This window comes from Aptenodytes forsteri, unplaced genomic scaffold (genome assembly GCF_000699145.1).
Source record: "Aptenodytes forsteri isolate BGI_AS27 unplaced genomic scaffold, ASM69914v1 Scaffold350, whole genome shotgun sequence".
Classification (NCBI taxonomy): Eukaryota; Metazoa; Chordata; class Aves; order Sphenisciformes; family Spheniscidae; genus Aptenodytes; species Aptenodytes forsteri.
In genome coordinates this window covers 549,281-561,375 of record NW_008794540.1, presented here as the reverse complement: position 1 = coordinate 561,375, position 12,095 = coordinate 549,281, and the positions used below count along the sequence as shown (strand labels likewise).

At 40.1% G+C, this 12,095-nt stretch overlaps 1 protein-coding gene across 1 annotated transcript in view; it reads left to right on the top strand.

Moving 5' to 3' along the window:
- CNTN5 (contactin 5) overlaps positions 1-12,095 on the top strand; it is a 296,554-nt gene that overhangs the window by 15,082 nt on the left and 269,377 nt on the right. Inside the window, exon 3 of the mRNA XM_009272287.1 lies at positions 4,499-4,622. Coding sequence (XP_009270562.1) covers positions 4,499-4,622 — 124 coding nt within the window. The remainder of the gene's footprint in view (positions 1-4,498; positions 4,623-12,095) is intronic.

The window sequence follows — 12,095 nt, the reverse complement described above, 5'->3', positions numbered from 1 at the left end:
TGAAGAAAGGCTGAGAGAGTTGGGGTTGTTCAGCCTAGAGAAGAGAAGGCTTCGGGGAGACCTTATTGCAGCCTGTCAGTACTTAAAGGGGGCTTATAAAAAAGATGGCGGCAAACTTTTGAGCAGGACCTGTTGCAACAAGACAAGAGGGAATGGCTTTAAACTAGGCTTTAAACTAAAGGGGGGTAGATTTAGACTAGATATAAGGAAGAAATTCTTTACGCTGAGGGTGGTGAAGCACTGGCAGAGGTTACCCAGAGAGGTGGTGGATGCCCCATCCCTGGAAACATTCCAGGTCAGGTTGGAGGGGGGCTCTGAGCAACCTGATTTAGTTGAAGATGTCCCTTCCCATGGCAGGGGGGTTGGACTAGATGACCTTTAGAGGTCCCTTCCAACCCAAACTATTCTATTATTCTATGCTTCTGTGATTCTATGATTCTTTGATATGAAAATGTTGAGAACTGCTAATAAGTAATTATTACTTAAAATAACAGCTGATAAGTTGGTAAGATGGTAAAAGACAGCCAAAATTCTATTAAACATTTTACTGAAAGTGCAGACTTTTATCCTCCAGTGTTAGAAATCTCTGTATTATGAGTGCCATGCATATTTGTTTTTTTAATTTGTTCTAGGGAAATGGATTAATTATATAAATTTAGTGTGATTATTCACATTGCTCGGTTTCAGAGATTTAAGGCTGTGGAGTCACCATTCGGTCCAATTCACTCCTCAGTCCTGGCTCCACGACTGACTTGCAGATCTGCAGCCTCACACTATGACTCCCTGCATGCCTCGCAACCTGGCTTTACCTCCATTATCTGTATTAGGGGAAGGGAAATGAGGTCTGCATCCCTGAGCCTCATCCCACATGAAACAGCAGCATTAGCAGAGCGTGCATTGGCTTCTGGGAAATGTTCTCAAGTCCCACAGCGTCAATGTAGCTTTAAACTCCCTGCATAGAAAAGAGAATACAGTAAGCCTCCAGTGGTGTTCCAGGTCAGTTTTGGAAGAGTCCAGGACTTTCCATTACCTCTAATGAGATGCTAAGTGCTAGCTAAACTATGTGCCCGTCATTGATACAAATACTGAAGCCTTCACAAGTCTTCATTTTATTTGAGCTTTTATTAGCATTATGTATAAGAAAATTAAGTTTTCTCTTTAATTATAAATCAGCCTGCATTTTAATTTGAAAAAATAGTTTTAAAATATTTTTAAAATATGAAATATTTGCATCTTCACTGCGTTTCCTTCATCGCTTTTGAAATAAAGAGAGGAGGCATAGAGCACTTAAGATTTTCAGTTTCAAGTCTGTCACTGGAGTTTAAATGAAGATAGTTATGTTAGGTGATCTATTATGATTTCTTGCATATCACTTATCACACCCCATTGCATTTTATTTAATCACCCCTTTATTAAGCCTTATATATATATATATATAGTCTTGACTTTTCAGCAAGTCCTTTGGTTTCTTCAGAATAGACCTTTTTCTTCAATTATTCTGTCGCAGTCCAGATGATCTAAGAATTCATTTAGTCAGTTTAGCTACAAACTGATGAACATTCTCATTCACTATTATGTTGCTTCTGAGTCTCCAGATAATCTCTGCCAGTACTCCACACTCCATCTGAAATGCAGACTAGCAGCCAACTACATCTTTTAATCTTTTAGGAACATGACCTGCATGCACTGAACTTTCTCTGTTACCATTGTCTTCACTGCAGGCAGAAGTAAAACCTGTTCTTCTTATTCCACATAGCACAAGTATACATTTGGCCACTACCATTAAGAAGGCCAGCCTCCACCTAAAGAGTTCAGGTAATTTTTCCAAAAAGAAAGTGCAACACATTATTTCAGTATTATTGGTGCAAATAGTACATGTAGAAAGAACACCTGTACTGCTAGTGACACCAGCACCTACCTAGCATTGCATCTTTTTCTTTTCTTTCCAGCAATCCTAGACTACACAAGTCTTATGAGGAGCGGCTGAGGGAACTGGGGTTGTTTAGCCTGGAGAAAAGGAGGCTCAGGGGAGACCTTATTGCTCTCTACAACTACCTGAAAGGAGGTTGTAGCGAGGTGGGTGTCAGTCTCTTCTCTCAAGTAACTAGCGATAGGACGAGAGGAAATGTCCTCAAGTTGTGCCAGAGGAGGTTTAGATTGGATATTAGGAAAAAATTCTTCACCGAAAGGGTTGTCAAGCATTGGACCAGGCTGCCCAGGGAAGTGATTGAGTCACCATCCCTGGAGGTATTTAAAAGACGTGTAGATGTGGTGCTTAGGGACATGGTTTAGTGGTGGACTTGGCAGTGCTAGGTTAACGGTTGGACTTGAAGATCTTAGAGGTCTTTTCCAACCTAAACAATTCTATGATTCTGTGATTCTATTCTATCTACAGAGTCACTCCTAGAGAGAAGATAAAAATCATTAATCTTCATGAATATACTCCCTATCCATACACCTACTAATCTGCATGGAATAACACCTAAATCTAAACCCATGATTTAGTTTTGCATTCATTGATTAATTCTTGGTTTTGCTAGACTCTAGCTTGATTCATTAGTATTTTATCTTGTGCAATGTAAGAAGCAGGTAGCCAAATTATAAGAAACAATCCATACAATGCTTTTGTACCCACATTTTCCTTTCTTAAAAAAGTTTTGCCAGCTGATTTCATTGCCCCTGTGGCAGCCTCACTGTAGTGCTCAAAACTTAGTACTGGAGTTAAACTTCAATAATATAAGCACATTTCAGAAATCACTTACTGCGGTTGAGTTTTTTTAAATAATGCAGATATCTGTCCCAGAAAATATATTTCTGCCAATACACCCAACTGAAGTAATGTACCTAAACACGGAAGTAATGTAAATATGCAGAAGAACAATCCACACTCCTTTACACAGTCCTACAAAAAGGGCTAATAAACTTGAAAATGATGCAAAACAGAAACTACTAATTGCTGCTGCTCTTATTTGTTGTCTTTACAAACTGACAGGCTAATTATTTGAGTCTATTTCAGCAGAAGCATACATACATGAAAATAAAGTTATTTTCAAAATCTGCATTTGAATAGCAGTGTAAAAAGACAAAAAACTAAGTGTGTAATAAGTGTATAGTCACTAAAAAGGAAGGTTGAATAGCATAATGGGTTTTCATGTGGTCTTTTCACCATATGATAATAATAGAATTGAGAAACGCAAAATGTCACAGAATTTAAAGACATGGAAATTTGCATCTCGGAACTAGCATACTATGACCTATGTCTCCCATGTTTCTCATCCTTTTTCAGACTTCAAGACTTTCTTCTCTGCACCAAGACTCGTAGTCCCATGCACCTTTTCCTGTCCACCCAAACTTTCTGAAACTATTAGCAGTATGAAAAAAGTCACAGTTCCCAAAACTGTGAACCCATAACATGTGGTTGAAAGTGTGTGGACTTGGTAAAACAATGCAGTAAATAATTTTTATAAGTCAATGACCAAAACCCAAAGTCTTCAGGTGTACCTTTCTTACTTCAAGCTGGTATTGATAGGACGAATATATCAGGAGGTTATAAACTGCTTAAGGTGTCATGCTGTCCTCAGTACCAGTTGGAGGACTTTTATGACGTGAACATATGAAACCATAAAACTGACAGAGAAAACCCTGCTCCCATGTATTTCATTGCAGGTAGTAGGACAATGTAACTATCTCCCCTCACCCAAATCACTAGGCTAGTAGTCTAAATTTGGAGAGCATTATGGGACTAAATCATTCAAGAGTTTGGAGAAAGTCTAAGTTGATTAAAATTCCAGTTTTCTAGTGCACAGTGAGCATTTTAGCTATTCAGACCTACATGATCAGGAACCTTTTACTTTTCTGAAGGTTACACTTCCCTCTTCACAATATGAATGAATTGGAGTCATAGGTGTATTCTATGGGTCTATCCAGCTTTTCTTCTTTAGAAATGTAAATTCATATGAAGATATAGATACATGTCAAAATTAGAGAAGACAGTGGAGGAAAATGAAATGTCAGAATTTGCTATATGTTATTTAATAGTAGCCACCAGTTGCTGCCATTAATTTTACAAGTGATTTTTCTTAGCAACTCCTTGACATAAAGGGGAAAACTGTGTCTTAGTTCTTTGTGAGATAAGCTGCTGCAAGCAGCAGGAAAATTTTTGTTTACCTTGCTCTCTACAAGCAGAGTTAACTCCTCTTGCTGGCTTAATTCTCTCGAGCTGCTCATTAGACTGCAAAATATGTCTGATGAGAAAGCCATTTTAAGGCATGATGAACACTTAAATCATACTATGTATTGTATTGTTAACTTAGTGATATTTCTTCCTTATCTTTTTTTTTCTTTGAACTATTGCTTTTTAATATAGCATCTGAAGTAATGTGATATGAGCCTCTGGAAAACAAACATAATTTTGCATAGTTTAATCTCACTTTATAAAAGCTATAATATACTTACATTTATTCAGACTTCCTAAACTATAGCACTTCTATTTCCACAGAAGGTGTTGACTATGGGCCAGTGTTTGTACAAGAGCCAGATGATGTGATTTTTCCAACTGATTCTGAGGAGAAGAAAGTATCTCTGAATTGTCAAGCTCGTGGAAATCCTACTCCCACATACAGGTACCTGTTTTAGAAATTTTTTTAGTTTTCAGGATATTAGCCACTGCAATCCCACTCTGAGAGTCAGTGTGCTTTGGAGAACAACATAACAGAAACAGCTCCGTGACACAAATGGCTTTCCTGATTGAACGCTTTTTCTGATTCTGAATAAGCAAGAAGCATAAGTGGTATTGAATAAAGGCAAAGTGATACGTGAAGTTTCAAATTATGTTCTCTGTGCATCACATCTATCCATGTGGAGGGACTCCTTTTGTCCAGTTTTTTGACTTGTGTCTGTATCAGCTGACAAGATCAAAATCTTTAACTGATTTTTTTTCTAAAGATCTATAAAGCCAAGAAATACTATCCCATTTTATAGGGAAAGCAGTAAAGAATGGGTATGTTAAATGACATGACTATGCAATACAGGATACCATGGCTGAGCCAAATTTGGTGTTTTTTCACTCACAAGTCCACCATTTTACTCCTTTGTCTGTTGCCTATTTTTCCATACAGACTATTATGCCACAGATATGTACTATACAGATCTGTTATGACACACTTGTGAGCCTGAGAGTTTAGTTTATTAATGGTGCTCACTTACAGGTGGGAAAAGTATGTTGCAGTCACCTTATACATTTGCTATATCTGACTCTGCTCATATTTTATACAAATTACAAGTGATGTAGGAGGGCTGGGAGAACATATGGTTGACTATTTTTTCCATACACCCTTTATCTTTTCTCATAGAGTCCTTCTTCACTTACAAAGGGAACATAAGGACTCTTATCGCTGTGTTTTGTCATAGGTGACAATCATCAATTCTGCATTTTATGTTTTACCTTTTACACTTATTTCACTTGCGGATTCTTTAGCACTCTGGATGAATTCTCCTTAGACTTGCATTTCTATGGCTGGAAGAAATTCAGAGGCAGTACCATCTTTAGATATACCCATCACAACAGCACTGAATGTGCCTCTTTGCAACAAATGTGAGTCATTAAATGGATCTGATGCATGGCACAACCTCCCCAAACAGCACAGGCATGACTAGAACATGTAACATGGGATTAGGAATGAGTGGCCAGAAATTCTTCAGACTGGAATTACATGAGCTCCTCACCATGTGGGATGAAAGCTATGTTGCATTCTTCCTCATTGACATTCCTTGTGTAATTTCTATTACATATTTGTTGCTTTATTGATAAAAAAATATGTATATTAGTTCCACACACTGTTAAAGTGATATCAGTCCATTAAACATAGCATGTGACCATGAGGAAAAGGCACAAATTCCCACCAAAAGAGGAGAACCCTATGTTCAGCCCTCCCAGACAACCTCATTATTCTTGTGGAGATTTTCTCTTTGGAGAACCTATGTCATCTCCTTTCTCTCTTGGTCCAACTGTTTTTTGCATTTTCTCAGTGGAAGGCAAAGAACAAATACAGACTTTCAGCATATCTTAAAGGGCAGCTACAAAGAGGATTGAGGCTCTTCTCTTCACAAGGAACCACATGGAGAAGGCAAGCGGCAACAGATGCAAAGGGAGGTTTCATCCAAGAGAGGTTTCATCTCAATATAAGAAATAAATTTTTTACTGTGAGAACAATCATTCACTGGAACAACCTCCTCAGGGACATGGCAGAGTCCCCATCACTGGAGGTTTTCAAGATGCAATTGAACGAGATGCTAGATAAACTCATCTAGGCTCCCTTTTCCATGAAAGATTGGACCAAATGATCTTTCGAGGTCCCTTCCAACCTGGGCTGTTTTATGATTTTGTGATATCCATTCCTTCAGTTCTCCAGATATTAACTGGTGTCAGCAGACTCATAAACAAACTTTCCTGACTGCTGTTCATGCAAGGAAAGCTTTGACCTGAAAAGCCTAATTCTAACAGCACAGTTTAACTTCTCCTCCTTCTGTTGTTGCCACTTGTCTGTACAGCATATGCAATACACACTACCATTCGGGGGAAGGGAAAAGAGATATAAATTACTTTGTGAGGAATATACTGTTCTCCAGGGCAGGTGCAGAGGGAATTAGCCTCAAAAAATGCTACAGATAGGCAAAGGTTTGTTGTATGTCACTGCCCAACCTTTGGCATATGAAGTAGTGAGGAGAAGGGATATTTCCATATCACCAAAGACCCTGTCCTATTATCTACAAACACTGGACAATAGAGATCTTTATTTACATGGGCTGTGAGGCCCATGCTGCTAAGAATTATTTTCAGCCAAAACCAAAGCACAGTACAACTTTTTAGTTTTTTAAGCTACATTAAAATAACATTTAAAGCACTCAAAAATTCCAAAATTAAGTCGTATCTGCCATTTTAATTCATTTCCTTAGCCTGAATAACTTATGACACAGTGTTCATAACCTGTTTACAAATTCTTTTTTTTTGCTAGGACATTACTTCATTTTAACAGAATGGAGAATGCTCACATCATTTCAGATTTTCTTCTTCCTTGCAAAGAGCTTTTTTCCCCTTGTTCAAGCTCTACCCTGAAATAACAATTTTTAATTTCTTGAGTTCCAGTCATTAAGGTATCTAAATGCATTCATTTAGGGAATAACTCCCCGAGATAAACTGATTCCATTTGCTCAGCATTTCTGCAAATCATACTTTAGTATCACAAGTCAGGACCCAAACAATAAAGAACATAACTGAGACACCTTTGATGAGGAATGCAGACATTCACAAGCTTCCTGTGGGATCTCACAGGTCATCAGTGTTACTGAGTTAAAGGCAGGTGCAGAATTCCCTGAGATGCCGCTTCACTACATTGCTTTCATTGCTTGTGAAACACTGCGTTTCCTATTTTACTTAGGACGCATATAAGCTGGTTAGAAATTTTTTGTCAATATCATTTCCTGATAGAAAAGGCAGTTGAAAAAAAAAATTAAAAATTACTTTCTGTCTGCTTAAGCTAAATTAGAATATTTTGAAATGTTATCTGTCACTTGTCTTCAAGAAATAATGTAGCTGATTTTCCCTATCAGCTCGTTACCTTTTAAGTATTATATTTGTCCTCCCAGATCAGTCAGGGTACCTGGAAGAAAACACATCACACAATTCAGTGTTGCTTTTCCTCTAATGTGCTTGGATTATATGAGGGGAATACAATCATTCAGGATGGACCCCAAGATATATAGGCAGGCAGCAATCAAGATCCAAAGTTTTGCGGTAGCATTACAAAAAAATATTTTTGCATTGACTTTAACTGAAAATGAAACTAAGTGAAGAAAGCTAATTAAAGCAAACTGAGTTTCATGTCAGTTCCCATTTGGAAATGCCAAAACATGTAATTTTGTCTTTTTCCTTATCTAAATCTCTCATCATTTCTGGATCAATTAATTTTGCATTTTTATTTCATATATATATAAATATATATACACCCATGTAAAAGTTAACTTTCATAATGATTTCATTCAAAATCTTAAATCATTAATAAATTGTTCAAGATTAAAAGTTCCTCTTCTTTTTAGCTCTGCTATGTATGAATCTCTTTAAAAAAGTAGTGAATCCTACAGACATTTCCCTAGTATCCTTTGCAACATAAATATATTGCCAACAGTGTTTCATTTCTTACATTGAATGAAGCAGGGGTCCTCTGTGATCAAAAGTCCAATCATGAAAAAAGGGGGCAAACAATAGTTTCACAGTTCACCTTAATTCTGGCAATTCTGACCTTTGGATTAAGAAAAATTCAGAGCTACTTTGGCTGAATTCTGCTGTCTGTACCTCATTCACCATTAATGTTAACAAGATAGGGTGAACTGATAAGCATTTTGCTTCATTAAAGTTGCCTCTGGAGTCTAGATGTTGCCAAGTTCTTTGCCCTTGCTGAACTCTGGCAAAGCTTGGAAGTGCCTGGCAATTTCCTGAGGCAACTTTGAAATTGCAGAATGACTGTGAACTAGTGATGAAGGAAATATCTGTGCATCATAATAGCTGTGCCGTACCTGTTTACACTGCTTATCTCTTCTTTGCATTCTTTTAACAATTTCATGTTCTATATGGTTTAACACAAAAGCAAATCTAAAAAGTCTTCTTATGTGGGTTATTATTCTTTAACTGAGATACTGCAACACACACACACCCAGGGTTATTCCAGCATACTGGAGTCTATTAATCTACCACACAAAATCTTTTCTCTTGCAGCCAGTGGACTAGTGCAGGGTTTGTTGTTTCAGTCTGGAGATGAATGAAAGGGGTGAGGCTTTTTGGCAGAGAATGTCCAGGGGGAAAAAAACAAACAACCCAAAACCCACTCACACAACAGAAAAATTATGAGACTCTTAGGTTACTTCTGAAACCTCAGAAAAAGAAGTGTTTGTTCAGGAATTATTCAATGCTTTGGCTCAGGTGTGATACTTTCTAATGTTTCCTACAGCCTGACTTTTTCCACCTTATCTTCACTCCCATCCCTGTCTTTACTGTCCAGGCTTCTCATTTCTCTCCCAAACACCTCCCAAACGTAGTATTCCCTCTGCCAACTCCCCATCTGACCTGAGCTTCCATTTACCTGGTAGCTGCCAGGCATTACCCCTGAGCAGGCGCCAGCTAATTCCAGTCTCCCCTGGACCGGGCTTCTCTGAATTTCGTGTATCCTGGCCCAGCTGATACTGTTTTGCCTCTGTCCATTGCCGACATCCTTTATTTCATAACAGCCTACGTACATCAGTCGACCTCCGTGCTCCTCACAGGCCTTGCTCTTCTACTTTCTGTATTTAAATCGGGTTTCTCCGTTCCTTGGGCCCAGAAGAACAAACGCTGAAAGAATGGAAAAGAAAGGTTCCTTGCTCTCATGCCATGCCGACTCAGCTCTACGAAGTCGCTAAGCTCATCTAGGCCTAAGGCTTTAAGGATGAAACGTGAATTGAAACGCTGGCTATCATAAGCACGGTAGAAGTCCTACTTTTGACATAAAGGATGCTTCTGCCAAACCGTTTCCAAGTCCCAAGTGTTTGTGGATGATAATTTTGCGAAAAAAAGGGTCACGAATTTAATTCAGCATAGGTGAAAGGATGAATATGCTTTCTCCTCAGAGGCAAAAGGTCTGTTTTGAGTGGCTTTTTTCAGCAAAGCTTCGTTTTTGTCAGGCACGCCTTGTGGAACATCTCCATCCAAAGCTTTGCCAAAGTAGTGGGTTCCTGCACCGGGTATCTGTGAGTAGCCGTCCTCCTTAGTAACTGCCAGGGCTGTCAGGTTCTGCATCCTAAGCTTGATGCCTGCCTTTGGCCATAAAAGGCTCAAGGAGCTTCTTTCTTTTTTCCTAAGACGGCTGTGAAATGGAAGTGAAATCGATGCTGAAAGTGATGATCGCTACAGTTTCACGGGAGGAGGTTTGATCATCAGCCACCCCAGCGAAAGGAAGGATTCTGGACAGTATCGGTCTTTAACCACCAGCACGTTTGGCGGTCTGTTAAGCAGAGAGGCTGTTCTTCAGTGGTGGTGGCGGTGGCGGTGGCGGTGGTGGTGTTGCATGTGCGTAACAATTTTTTTTTAACGCAGGTAAATGAGATCGTTCCGTTGCTTGATAAGGTTCTAAGTTGTAGTTGGAATACGTTACACAAAAGTGACGCTGTCCACTGACTTTATTGGTTTAGGATCTCCGGATCAGGAACAAAATGCTTAGTGGGAAAGAGTGTTTTTCTGTGGACTTTTGACTTGGCAGAGGAACAGAACCAGCTAATAGGGAAAGCGACTCTAGTACAGGATCCCAAATGCTGTCCCTTACTGATGTACTTGAATACTCCCCAGTGATGTATTCACTCATTGCGGGTTTCCTGAAACACATTATCATTTTGCCACACCACCTGAGCAGGAGAGAAGGAGCTGCAGACTTAGGCACAGAGTGGGATAAACTGCATCTATATCTGCAGGATGCTCTGCGTCTACCACAAGGTGTGTGTGAGCGGAGTTTTGAATTTTCATATGTGTTTTAGGTCCATGTTTACGCACAGATATCATGCCTACGTTCAGACGTGATGAGACTGAGAGTTTTTTGGTAGCCCATTTTAATGGGCAGAATAGAAACTGAAAATATCATAGCTTTTGAAATCCTTCCCTACAGCATACTTCCCAGAAGGCATCAACAGTTCACGATCCCGAGTAAACGCATGTGGTCTCTCTATAGCACGCTCTTTTCCAGCCATACGAGCAGGAGAGACCGGCCCAGAATTTCAGATATTCCACCTCCAACCCGGACTTCCCTTAATAAGCACTGTACAGGAAGGCGACCAACACCTTGTCAGTGCTTTGTCTAGGTAAACCCCACCACGAGGGGTTTTTAAGAGGCACGGATGCAAAAAGAACTCCACCCTGATTTCTCAGGTCCTGCTGAAAAGAGGACATTGCCGTGAAACACAGACTCCTAGAATCACAGAATCAAAAGTTGGCTAACGTCCTTTGGCAAAACTTTGATTCTACCGTGACCTGGGGAAGTTCCCAAGATATTATTAAGATACCAGTATTGTCTTAGCGTCATTGGCTGAGAATTATGGTTTTCTGAGAATCTGAGGGGTTTTAAAATCTATTTTTTTGATTGTTTTTTTTTTAAATTTAAAATAGAATGAAAAGTGGGGGAAAAAATCGTTAGTAATAAAGTCTGCCCCAGATTTGATGCACTATATGGTACTAGGACAATCAGTTACTTCAGAATGGCAGAACTCTGCATCTTTCTGTGCATCTATAGGGAATTCCATGGCTAATGAATGTTTTCTAGGAGAAAACAGGTAAGAGAGTGAAATGTTTTCCTTTGATGGCCTCAGGTGAAAATTCCCAGGGACAGAGCGCAGAACGTCCCGGTTGCGCACTTGACAAGAAATGCGCTCGCGGTGAGGTCTGCATGGAGCCCGTGTACCACGGGCTGACCTCTGCCTCCTGCCTCATCCCGCTGACCCAAGGACACGGCTCTTGGCTCACACCCGACGTGTGTTCATCCTGCTGTGTGATTGGCTGGTTTCCGTGTCGTGAAAGCATCATAGCCACGTGATCTCAGAGCAGGCTCTGATTGGCTCCCCACTTCCTTCCCATAAGGAGGATACAGGTACACTTTCTATATGTGTGTGTATATATAAAGATATACATGTATCTTGATACGTATCTAAAGATCTAGACATTCAGTGTAATAAGGACAATAAGGAAGAGGCCCAGGAGGTTTCCCCCAAAAGGCCACACAAACCGGAAGAACCAGCCAACGGTTCATGAATCAGAGACTCTTATGTCAAGGTCGGTTTCAGAGAGAGAGGGCGGGTGGCGCGGAGCTCCCCTTGTCCGGGGCCGTGGGGAGCCTCCAGCTGCCTGTGGGACCATGGCGCGGTGCAGACTGGGGCTGTGTGCGCTTCCTTGTCCTTAGGTCAATGGCGTTGTCAAAAGCTGCAGAAATCTGTGGCTTAGTGGCTGCGGAGGGAGGGGACGGGAGTGCGCCGTGGTGTGGTGCTGTCCCTGTCTGGGGCTGCGGCTGGAAAAGGCAGGAGAACAA